The sequence below is a fragment of the Bombina bombina genome, chromosome 4, assembly GCF_027579735.1.
Source record: "Bombina bombina isolate aBomBom1 chromosome 4, aBomBom1.pri, whole genome shotgun sequence".
Classification (NCBI taxonomy): domain Eukaryota; kingdom Metazoa; phylum Chordata; class Amphibia; order Anura; family Bombinatoridae; genus Bombina; species Bombina bombina.
This window is the reverse complement of record NC_069502.1, coordinates 1077628458-1077641718: the sequence shown is the minus strand read 5'-3', so window position 1 is coordinate 1077641718 and position 13261 is coordinate 1077628458. Positions and strand designations below refer to the sequence as shown.

Here is a 13261-nt window from a genome sequence, read left to right as displayed (position 1 = left end):
CCAAGCTGGCTTGGCTTGAGAAGAATTACCCTCTTGCTTAGAGGACGTAGCACCTTGGGCTTGTCCGTTTCTACGAAAGGGACGAAAATTAGGTTTATTTTTTGCCTTGAAAGGCCGATCCTGAGGAAGGGCGTGGCCCTTACCCCCAGTGATATCAGAGATAATCTCTTTCAAGTCAGGGCCAAACAGCGTTTTCCCCTTGAAAGGAATGTTAAGTAGCTTGTTCTTGGAAGACGCATCAGCCGACCAAGATTTCAACCAAAGCGCTCTGCGCGCCACAATAGCAAACCCAGAATTCTTAGCCGCTAACCTAGCCAATTGCAAAGTGGCGTCTAGGGTGAAAGAATTAGCCAATTTGAGAGCATTGATTCTGTCCATAATCTCCTCAAAAGGAGGAGAATCACTATCGACCGCCTTTATCAGCTCATCGAACCAGAAACATGCGGCTGTAGCGACAGAAACAATGCATGAAATTGGTTGTAGAAGGTAACCCTGCTGAACAAACATCTTTTTAAGCAAACCTTCTAATTTTTTATCCATAGGATCTTTGAAAGCACAACTATCCTCTATGGGTATAGTGGTGCGTTTGTTTAAAGTGGAAACCGCTCCCTCGACCTTGGGGACTGTCTGCCATAAATCCTTTCTGGGGTCGACCATAGGAAACAATTTTTTAAATATGGGGGGAGGGACGAAAGGAATACCGGGCCTTTCCCATTCTTTATTAACAATGTCCGCCACCCGCTTGGGTATAGGAAAAGCTTCTGGGAGCCCCGGCACCTCTAGGAACTTGTCCATTTTACATAGTTTCTCTGGGATGACCAACTTGTCACAATCATCCAGAGTGGATAATACCTCCTTAAGCAGAATGCGGAGATGTTCCAACTTAAATTTAAATGCAATCACATCAGGTTCAGCTTGTTGAGAAATGTTCCCTGAATCAGTAATTTCTCCCTCAGACAAAACCTCCCTGGCCCCATCAGACTGGGTTAGGGGCCCTTCAGAAATATTATCAGCGTCGTCATGCTCTTCAGTATCTAAAACAGAGCAGTCGCGCTTACGCTGATAAGTGTTCATTTTGGCTAAAATGTTTTTGACAGAATTATCCATTACAGCCGTTAATTGTTGCATAGTAAGGAGTATTGGCGCGCTAGATGTACTAGGGGCCTCCTGAGTGGGCAAGACTCGTGTAGACGAAGGAGGGAATGATGCAGTACCATGCTTACTCCCCTCACTTGAGGAATCATCTTGGGCATCATTGTCATATAAATCACATTTATTTAAATGAATAGGAATTCTGGCTTCCCCACATTCAGAACACAGTCTATCTGGTAGTTCAGACATGTTAAACAGGCATAAACTTGATAACAAAGTACAAAAAACGTTTTAAAATAAAACCGTTACTGTCACTTTAAATTTTAAACTGAACACACTTTATTACTGCAATTGCGAAAAAACATGAAGGAATTGTTCAAAATTCACCAAATTTTCACCACAGTGTCTTAAAGCCTTAAAAGTATTGCACACCAAATTTGGAAGCTTTAACCCTTAAAATAACGGAACCGGAGCCGTTTTGAACTTTAACCCCTTTACAGTCCCTGGTATCTGCTTTGCTGAGACCCAACCAAGCCCCAAGGGGAATACGATACCAAATGACGCCTTCAGAAAGTCTTTTCTAAGTATCAGAGCTCCTCTCACATGCGACTGCATGCCATGCCTCTCAAAAACAAGTGCGCAACACCGGCGCGAAAATGAGGCTCTGCCTATGCTTTGGGAAAGCCCCTAAAGAATAAGGTGTCTAAAACAGTGCCTGCCGATATTATATCAAAATACCCAGATAAAATGATTCCTCAAGGCTAAATATGTGTTAATAATCAATCGATTTAGCCCAGAAAAAGTCTACAGTCTTAATAAGCCCTTTTTGAAGCCCTTATTTACGATCGTAATAAGCATGGCTTACCGGATCCCATAGGGAAAATGACAGCTTCCAGCATTACATCGTCTTGTTAGAATGTGTCATACCTCAAGCAGCAAGAGACTGCTCACTGTTCCCCCAACTGAAGTTAATTGCTCTCAACAGTCCTGTGTGGAACAGCCATGGATTTTAGTTGCTAAAATCATTTTCCTCATACAAACAGAAATCTTCATCTCTTTTCTGTTTCTGAGTAAATAGTACATACCAGCACTATTTCAAAATAACAAACTCTTGATTGAATAATAAAAACTACAGTTAAACACTAAAAAACTCTAAGCCATCTCCGTGGAGATGTTGCCTGTACAACGGCAAAGAGAATGACTGGGGTAGGCGGAGCCTAGGAGGGATCATGTGACCAGCTTTGCTGGGCTCTTTGCCATTTCCTGTTGGGGAAGAGAATATCCCACAAGTAAGGATGACGCCGTGGACCGGACACACCTATGTTGGAGAAAAATTCTATAAAAGATGTTTATATTCCCCAAATATGAAACTGACAGTCTGCAGAAGGAAATACATGAACCTGACTCATGGCAAATATAAGTACAATACATATATTTAGAACTTTATATAAATGCATAAAGTGCCAAACCATAGCTGTGGTGTCTTGATAAAAAACATACTTACCAAAAGACACCCATCCACATACAGCAGATAGCCAAACCAGTACAGAAACAGTAGAGGTAATGGTAAATTGAGATTATATCGTCGATCTGAAAAGGGAGGTAGGAGATGAATCTACGACCGATAACAGAGAACCCATGAAATAGACCCCCGTTAGGGAAATAATCGTATTCAATAAGTGATACTCCCTTCACGTCCCTCTGACATTCGCTGTACTCTGAGAGGAATCGGGCTTCAACAATGCTGAGAAGCGCATATCAACGTAGAATCTAGCACAAACTTACTTCACCACCTCCATAGGAGGCAAAGTTTGTAAAACTGAATTGTGGGTGTGGTGAGGGGTGTATTTATAGGCATTTTGAGGTTTGGGAAACTTTGCCCCTCTTGGTAGGATTGTATATCTCATGTCACTAGCTCATGCACTCTTGCCAATTACATGAAAGAAATAACCTATACGTTCCGTATAAGCCCATGAGCCCCAAAACGTCTAATCAAATATGATTAAAAGACCCCACTGTTCAATCCCCCTCAGGAGATATTAACCCTTGATTCCATAAAGATAAAGGAGTCCCACTGTGACCCTGTCTTCTATCGTCAAAATGTGTAAAAAAAATGAAATGGTCTATGCCGTGGAACAGCAACACGGTCCTTCAAGTTTGATTGTAGCAGTGCTTCTGACATTGACTTTAGTGAAGAAAGCAGGCAGCGAAACTCGTCAAATTGTTTAAGGAGCCTTTAATATGTCAGGATGGTTTCTCAGAAAGACTCTGCATCTCCAGACTAACTTTCATCAATGCTCTCACCGATAGGCTGACAAGACCACTTTAAACTCCAGCCCCATCTTGAAGGGCAGATACCCTTCCTAAGGAACTACTCTGTAATCTGACACTTCTCTGCCAACCTCCAGTGACAAAAGGCAAAGAATGACTGGGGGATGAAGGAAGTGAGGGAGGTATTTAAGCCTTTGGCTGGGGTATCTTTGCCTCCTCCTGGTGGCCAGGTTTTGTATTTCCCAAAAGTAATGAACGCAGCTGTGGACTCTCCCTGTATTAAGGAAATAAATGTTATCAAGTGTATTTCATTTTCATGTTTTAAAGGCTGGAGGTAAAACTCTTACCTTGTCAAACACACGGAATGCTTCTCTGATCTCCTCTTCACTATCTGTATCTTTCATTTTTCTAGCCATCATAGTCAAAAATTCTGGAAAGTCAATAGTTCCATTTCCTGTGAAGAGAGTAAGATTTAACAAAATGTATTCCCAACGGTAAACTCTGGTAATAAATAAAACGCACCATCAGCATCTACTTCATTAATCATATCCTGCAATTCTGCTTCTGTAGGGTTTTGGCCAAGCGATCTCATAACTGTTCCAAGTTCTTTTGTAGTGATAGTGCCATCTCCATCCTTATCAAATAGTGAGAATGCTTCTTTGAACTCTGCAAAATATAGAATTAAGCAACTTGAGTATTAATGTTTAGTTTCTAGTGAGAAAAACCCCATCTAATAACTTGCACACTGCTTACTGGACAGACAGCATACATTCAGCACTCACAGATTAACACTGTATTCCAATGGTGGTGTGCAAACTTTCACTAAACATGAACATCTCAAATAAGCATTTTTTAACAAAATTAGTGCAGAATAGATTTAAAGGAATTCAATGCTAAGTATTTCAAATCTACATACACACTTGTGGCATGCTGCTGCCCAATAGAGCCCTAGAGGTTTTACTGAGCCAGTGACAATTATTCCACAAATCTTGCTTTAAAATAAAGAGACGTACATGTCCTGTAAATAAACATCTCAGCCAAGTTTAACAACATGTTCTGAACACATTAACACCATCTGGCTCCTCCAAAAATGTGGTGGTTGTACCAGTGACAAAATGCAATTTACATTTTGCTTTAATTTCCAAGTACCCTTGTAAAAACACCATATTTGGATGAAGACCACTTGGGACATAAATAAGCTTTACAGAAGGGGCATGTCTCCCACTGACAAAGTTTACAAGAGCCCCTCTTCCAAATAGGTTACAATTTCCTTTAAAGAAAAAAACCCTATATATTTTAGTTTTAATTTGGGGAATTTACATATGATCCAGGGTTCAAAGAGCTGAAGAGCTGATTCTACACAACTAATGCTTCACTCACTTGTTGTTTCCACTTTGTTATTCCTGTGTTAAACGCAGTTAAAAGTTACTGATGGAAACAAAGCAGTCTGAGCGATTGACTAGTGCCTTGCTTCCACTTCATCCTATCACAACTATCATTGTAGGCTCTTAAAAAAATCTTGTCAAAGTCAGATGCTGCTTGGGGTTTCCAAAGGATAGTGAGTAGTGTTCCTGCTCCCATGCCTCCTTATATGCTCTAGTGCCCGTCTGGGAAAGACCCCTCAAACTTTGATCACTACACACAGCAGTGGCTTCCTATGACTGCAGAATATACTAGGTTTTGGCTTTTGAAATTCTAAAATGACTGAACACACAACTGCCAAAGTTAATTCCAAGAAAGGGAGAAAGTACCAGTCAAGTTTGTAAAATATGAAAGGGTGTGTATTGAAATATGTAGTTACTTGGAACCTGATGTATTATCCATGAACTCCAAGACCCACACTCAAATTAATATTTTAAATAAGGAATAAACATGCAACAAATTGCTCTAATTCATGAGATTGCTGCATTAATTCTCAGGTTAACTTTTTTTAATGACATTAAAAGTAGTTACAAACTTTATAAACCAGAAGGGTTAGCAGTTATATGCACATTGGGTTTAACCAATTAAAACCCAAGCATTTTATAATTGTAGAAAGTCCTGCACATATGTAAAATGCAATTTCACTCACGTTTCTTTAAAACAAATGAAAACATAATTTATGCTTAACTGATATTTATTTATCTTGTAGTGTATCCAGTCCACGGATCATCCATTACGTGTGGGATATTCACCTTTCCAACAGGAAGTTGCAAGAGGATCACCCACAGCAGAGCTGCTATATAGCTCCTCCCCTGTCATATCCAGTCATTCGACCGAAACAAACAGAGAAAGGAGAAACCATAGGGTGCAGTGGTGACAGTAGTTTAAAATTTAGACCTGCCTTAAAATGACAGGGCGGGCCGTGGACTGGATACACTACAAGAGAAATAAATTTATCAGGTAAGCATAAATTATGTTCTCTTGTTAAGTGTATCCAGTCCACGGATCATCCATTACTTGTGGGATACCAATACCAAAGCTAAAGTACACGGATGATGGGAGGGACAAGGCAGGGATTAAGCGGAAGGAACCACTGCCTGAAGAACCTGTCTCGCAAAAACAGCCTCCGCAGAAGCAAAAGTATCAAATTTGTAAAATTTGTAAAAAGTGTGAAGCGAAGACCAAGTCGCGGCCTTGCTTCCACCTGGGCCTTTAAAAATGAGGCCTCTGAACAGATTTGCAACAGCTCTAGTAGAATGAGCTGTAATCCTTTTAGGGGGCTGCTGTCCAGCAGTCTCATAGGCTAAGCGTATTATGCTCCGAAGCCAAAAGGAAAGAGGTTGCTGAAGCTTTTTGACCTCTCCTCTGTCCAGAGTAAACAGAGCAGATGTTTGACGAAAATCCTTAGTAGCCTGTAAGTAAAACTTAGGCACGTACTACGTCCAGATTATGTAAAAGACGTTCCTTCTTTGAAGGATTAGGACAATGATGGAACAACAATCTCTTGATGGATATTCTTGTTAGAAACCACCTTAGGTAAAAACCCAGGTTTGGTCAGCAGAACTACCTTATCTGCATGAAAAAATCAGATGAGAATCACATTGTAAGGCAGATAACTCAGAGACTCTCCGAGCCGAGGAAATAGCCATCAAAAAAAGAACTTTCCAGGATAAAAGCTTAATATCAATGGAATGAAGGGGTTCAAACGGAACTCCTTGAAGAACTTTAAGAACCAAGTTTAAGCTCCATGGGGGAGCAACAGGTTTAAACACAGCCTTAATTCTAACCAAAGCCTGACAAAATGCCTAAACGTCTGGAACCTCTGCCAGACTCTTGTGCAAAAGAATAGACAGAGCAGAAATCTGTCCCTTTAAGGAACTAGCTGATAATCCTTTGTCCAAACCCTCTTGGAGAAAGGACAATATCCTAGGAATACTAACCTTACTCCATGAGTAATTCTTGGATTCACACCAATAAAGATATTAACGCCATATCTTGTGGTAGATTTTCCTGGTAACAGGCTTTCGTGCCTGTATTAAGTTATCAATAACTGACTCGGAGAAGCCACGCTTTTGAAGAACCAAGGCGCTGCTAGAGCATCTATCAGCGTCGCTTCTGGGTCCCTGGACCTGGATCTGTAACAAGGAAGCTTGGCGTTCTGGCGAGAAGTCATGAGATCCAACTCTGGTTTGCCCCAATGAAGAATCAATTGAGCAAACGCCTCCGGATGGAGTTCCCACTCCCCCGGATGAAAAGTTTGACGACTTAGAAAATCCGCCTCCCAGTTCTCTACGCCTGGGATATAGATCGCTGACAGGTGGCAAGAGTGAGACTCTGCCCAGCGAATTATCTTTGAGACTTCTAACATCGCTAGGGAACTCCTGGTTACCCCTTGATGGTTGATGTAAGCCACAGTCGTGATATTGTCCGACTGAAATCTGATGAACCTCAGTGTTGCTAACTGAGGCCAAGCCAGAAGAGCCTTGTATATTGCTCTTAACTCCAGAATATTTATTGGGAGGAGTTTCTCCTCCTGAGTCCACGATCCCTGAGCCTTCAGGGAGTTCCAGACTGCACCCCAACCTAGAAGGCTGGCATCTGTTACAATCGTCCAATCTGGCCTGCGAAAGGACATACCCTTGGACAGATGGACCCGAGAGCCACCAGAGAAGAGAATCTCTGGTCTCTTGATCCAGCTTTAGTAGAGGGGACAAATGAGTAATCCCAGTTCCACTGACTTAGCATGCATAATTGCAGCAGTCTGAGATGCAGACACGCAAATGGCACTATGTCCATTGCCGCTACCATTAAGCAGATTACTTCCATACACTGAGCCACTGACGGGCGTGGAATGGAATGAAGGACACGGCAAGCATTTAGAAGTTTTGATAACCTGGACTCAGTCAGGTAAATTTTCATCTCTACAGAATCTATAAGAGTCCCTAGGAAGGAGACTCTTGTGAGTGGGGATAGAGAACTCTTTTCCACGTTCACTTTCCACCCATGCGACCTCAGAAATGCCAGAACTATCTCTGTATGAGACTTGGCAATTTGAAAGCTTGACGCCTGTATCAGGATGTCGTCTAGATAAGGAGCCACCGCTATGCCTCGCGGTCTTAGAACCGCCAGAAGTGAGCCCAGAACCTTTGTAAAAATTTGCGGGGCTTATGGCCAACCCGAAGGGAAGAGCTACAAATTGGTAATGCCTGTCTAGAAAGGCAAATCTTAGGAACCGATGATCTTTGTGAAACGGTATGTGAAGGTAGGCATCCTTTAAATCCACTGTGGTCATGTACTGACCCTCTTGGATCATGGGTAGGATGGTCCGAATAGTTCCCCATTTTGAATGATGGAATGGAGGAATTTGTTTAAGATCTTTAGATCCAAGATTGGTCTGAAGGTTCCCTCTTTCTTTGGAACCACAGATTTGAATAAAAGCCCTGTCCTTGTTCCGTCTGCGGAACTGGATGGATCACTCCCATTACTAGGAGGTTTTGCACACAGCTTAGGAATGCCTCTATCTGGTTTTCTGATAACCTTGAAAGATGAAATCTCCCTTGTGGAGGAGAAGCTTTGAAGTCCAGAAGATATCTCTGAGATATGATCTCCAACGCACAGGGATCCTGAACATCTCTTGCCCACGCCTGGGCGAAGAGAGAAAGTCTGCCCCCCACTAGATCCGTTTCCGGATAGGGGGCCGTTCCTTCATGCTGTCTTAGAGGCAGCAGCAGGCTTTCTGGTCTGCTTGCCCTTGTTCCAGGACTAGTTAGGTTTCCAGGCCTGTCTGGAATGAGCAAGTTCCCTCTTGTTTTGAAGTGGAGGAAGTTGATGCTGCTCCTGCCTTGAAATTTCAAAAGGCACGAAAATTAGACTGTTTGGCCTTTGATTTGGCCCTGTCCTGAGGAAGGGTATGACCCTTACCTCCAGTAATGTCAGCAATAATTTCTTTCAAGCCGGGCCTGAATAAGGTCTGCCCCTTGAAAGGAATGTTGAGTAATTTAGACTTTGAAGTCACGTCAGCTGACCAGGATTTAAGCCATAGCGCCCTACGAGCCTGGATGGCGAATCCGGAATTCTTAGCCGTTCGTTTAGTCAAATGAACAATGGCATCAGAAACAAATGAGTTAGCTAGCTTAAGCAATCTAAGCTTGTCCATAATTTCATCCAATGGAGCTGTATGAATGGCCTCTTCCAGAGACTCAAACCAGAACGCTGCAGTAGCAGGCACAATGCATGCAAGGGGCTGCAGGATAAAACCTTGTTGAATAAACATTTTCTTAAGGTACCCTTTTAATTTTTTATCCATTGGATCTGAAAAAGCACAACTGTCCTCTACCGGGATAGTGGTACGCTTTGCTAAAGTAGAAACTGCTCCCTCCACCTTAGGGACCGTTTGCCATAAGTCCCGTGTAGTGGCGTCTATTGGGAACATTTTTCTAAATATAGGAGGTGGGGAAAAAGGGCACACCAGGTCTATCCCACTCCTTGCTAATAATTTCTGCAAGCCTTTTAGGTATAGGAAAAACATCAGTACACACCGGCACCGCATAGTATCTATCCAGCCTACACAATTTCTCTGGAATTGCAACTGTGTTACAGTCATTCAGAGCAGCTAATACCTCCCCAAGCAATACACGGAGGTTCTCAAGCTTAAATTTAAAATTAGAGATCTCTGAATCAGGTTTCCCCGAATCAGAGACGTCACCCACAGAATGAAGCACTCAGTCCTCTGATACTGCGTCACAGTATGCAGAACATGACATGGCTCTTACAGCACCTGCACGCTCTGCATCTCTCCTAATCCCAGAGCTATCGCGCTTGCCTCTGAATTCAGGCAATCTAGATAATACCTGACAGGGTATTATTCATGATTGCAGCCATGTCCTTTAAAGTAATCGCTATGGGCGTCCCTGATGTACTTGGCGCCATACTAGCGTGCGCCCCGAGCGGGAGGCGAAGGTTCTGACACGCGAGGAGAGTTAGTCGGCATAACTTCCCCCTCGACAGAATCCTTTGGTGATAATTCTTTTATAGATAAATACTGATCTTTATTATTTAAAGTGAAATCAATACATTTAGTACACATTTTCATATGGGGCGCCACCATGGCTTTCAAACATAATGAACAAGTAGATTCATCTGTGTCAGACATGTTTAAACAGACTAGCAATGAAACTAGCAAGCTTGTAAAACACTTTACAACAAGTTTACAAGCAATATAAAAAACGCTACTGCACCTTTAACACAAAATTTGTCCCAATTTGAAATAAGTGAAAAAAATGCAGTTACACTAACAAATTTTCACAGTGTATGTAATAAGTTAGCAGAGCATTGCACCCACTTGCAAATGGATGATTAACCCCTTAATACCAAAAACTGAACAATTGTCAAAAAAACAACGTTTTTAAAGAGTCACAACAACTGCAACAGCTCTACTGTGGCTTTTTACCTCCCTCAAAACGACTTTTGAAGCCTTTTGAGCCCTCTAGAGAAATCCTGGATCATGCAGGATGTCTGTCTAATTTTTGCTGCGCAAAAAAGTGCTAAAATAGGCCCCTCCCACTCATTACAACAGTGGGAAGCCTCAGGGAACTGTTTCTAGGCAAAATTCAAGCCAGCCATGTGGAAAAAACTAGGCCCCAATAAATTTTATCACCAAACATATGTAAAAAAACGATTAAACATGCCAGCAAACGTTTTAAAATACATTTTTATAAGAGTATGTATCTATTAATAAGCCTGATACCAGTCGCTATCACTGCATTTAAGGCTTTACTTACATTACTTCAGTATCAGAAGCATTTTCTAGCAAATTCCATCCCTAGAAAAATATTTTAACTGCACATACATTATTGCAGGAAAACCTGCACGCCAATCCCCCTCTGAAGTACCTCACTCCTCAGAATGTGCGAGAACAGCAAAGGATCTTAGTTACTTCTGCCAAGATCATAGAAAACGCAGGCAGATTCTTCTTCTAAATACTGCCTGAGATAAACAGTACACTCCGGTACCATTTAAAAATAACAAACTTTTGATTGAAGAAATAAAGTATAAAACACCAGTCCTCTCACGACCTCCATCTATGTTGAGGGTTGCAAGAGAATGACTGAGTATGGCAGTTAGGGGAGGAGCTATATAGCAGCTCTGCTGTGGGTGATCCTCTTGCAACTTCCTGTTGGGAAGGAGAATATCCCACAAGTAATGGATGATCCGTGGACTGGATACACTTAAGAGAAACTACATTTTGCTTCATAAGCCATAAAAAAAAGTTTACTATAATGCTTTCAGTAGGCTAAGGCTTTAGGGAATTAGCCAGTCATTCATTAAAAATGTAATTTTTTGAATACTTTAACATTGACTTATTAAATACAGTGTACACTGAATTTATCCTATTTAATGTGTTCCCAGTTTTATTCAATTTACCGACTGGAGTGTATTACATTAAATCGCTCCTACTGCTTTATCTCATTTGAAATTGTTCATTTGTTATAGTTATTATATTTGTTATTGTTTGCTAACCCCTAATGAACATTTCTGAACTCAAGTTCTGGTAACAAAATCTATGTAAACAAAATTTAGATAAAATAATGCTCCCAACTTGCTGCCTAAAAAAAAAAAAAAGTACTACATTTTTAATTTTCAATTGTTGTATAAGTATTGGACTTTGGGAAATCAGAAAAAAAAAAGCAGATGAGGACTTTGTAAATAACTAGGTCTGCTTTCCATGCTAGTTGAACACATTTCATTGGGGTGTGGTTTCAATTAGCAGTAAGTTAATTCATATACAAAATTATACTTTAAGGTGCAATTTGATACATTACAATGCCTTTATAACAGCTGCAGAGTTTGTAAACATTAAATCAAATCACTGTCCCTGTAAATGGCTAGTTGACACCTAAATAGCCACATTTGCTGGGTATGCTCCTGCAAATTAAAGAGTGGCACTGGGAGTGTACAAACTGCCAGTTTAGGAAATAACTAAATTAGTAATTCTGGGTATAAAGAATGCCTTTAATAACAAAACCTGAGATGATTTGATCTTACCTGCAATTTGTTCTTCTGTCAGTTGGTCAGCCTGTTAAAGGAAAAGAAATAACTTAGTGTACAAGCCCATAGTCCAATAGCATTAACCACACCTCTATCAAGGGCAAACCTACTAGAGACAGCTTAAAGTACCATTAGAGTAGAATTGCATGCGCTCTCAGGGGTCAACAAATCTGTTTAAAATTTAGGAGCCATTAAGAATATTTAGTAGCCAGACAGTGGTATCTGTATATAGATCTATGGAGAATGAACAAAAAAGTTGGGAGCCAGTGGCTCCTAGGTTTGTCAAGCCAGGCTCTTTCTGAATCATGAAAGTTTCATATTAGTGTCCCTTTAAGAATGATTTGCAACAAGAACATTTTATCCTACACTACTGAACAAAACAAATGTTTTTTGAAATTTAATTTTTATCCACCCTGTCAAACAAAAAAAAAAAAGCATGCGCAATATGAAAAGTTCCCATGTTTAACCCCTTAATGACCGGACCATTTTTCAATTTTCTTACCCTTAATGACAATGGCTATTTTTACATTTCTGCAGTGTTTGCGTTTAGCTGTAATTTTCCTCTTACTCGCTTACTGTACCCACGCATTATATACCGTTTTTCTCGTCATTAAATGGACTTTCTAAAGATACCATTATTTTCATCATATATTATAATAATTTACTAAAAAAAAAAAAAAAAAAGATAAAATATGAGGAAAAAAAATGGAAAAAAAAAAAACACACTTTTTCTAACTTTGACCCCCAAAATCTGTTACACATCTACAATCACCAAAAAACACCCATGCTAAATAGCTTATAAATTTTGTCCTGAGTTTAGAAATACCCAATGTTTACATGTTCTTTGCTTTTTTTGCAATTTATGGGGCAATAAATACAAGTAGCACTTTGCTATGTCCAAACCACTTTTTTTCAAAATTAGCGCTAGTTACTTTGGAACCCTGATATCTGTCAAGAATACCTGAATATCCCTTGACATGTATATATTTTGTTTTAGAAGACATCCCAAAGTATTGATCTAGGCCCATTTTGGTATATTTCATGCCACCATTTCACCGCCAAATGCGATAAAAAAAAAAAAAGTTCACTTTCACAAATTGTCACAAACTTTAGGTTTCCCACTGAAATTATTTACAAACAGCTTCTGCAATTATGGCACAAATGGTTGTAAATGCTTCTCTGGGATCCCCTTTTTCAGAAATAACAGACTTATATGGCTTTGTGGTTGCTTTTTGGTAAGAAGGACGCTAAATGCCGCTGCGCACCACACATGTTTTATGCCCAGGAGTGAAGGGGTTAATTAGGGAGCTTGTAGGGTTAATTTTAGCTTTAGTGTAGTAGACAACACCAAGTATTGATCTAGGACCATTTTGGTATATTTTATGCCACCATTTCACCGCCAAATGCGAGCAAATTTAAAAAAAAAAAA

General features: G+C 40.5%; 1 protein-coding gene across 1 annotated transcript in view; it reads right to left on the bottom strand.

The window, feature by feature from the left end:
• Window positions 1-13261, bottom strand: part of CALM2 (calmodulin 2) — a 66418-nt gene that overhangs the window by 22397 nt on the left and 30760 nt on the right. Inside the window, exons 2-4 of the mRNA XM_053712235.1 lie at window positions 11830-11860; window positions 3886-4029; window positions 3711-3817 (exon numbers count right to left, since the gene is read on the bottom strand). Coding sequence (XP_053568210.1) covers window positions 3711-3817; window positions 3886-4029; window positions 11830-11860 — 282 coding nt within the window. The remainder of the gene's footprint in view (window positions 1-3710; window positions 3818-3885; window positions 4030-11829; window positions 11861-13261) is intronic.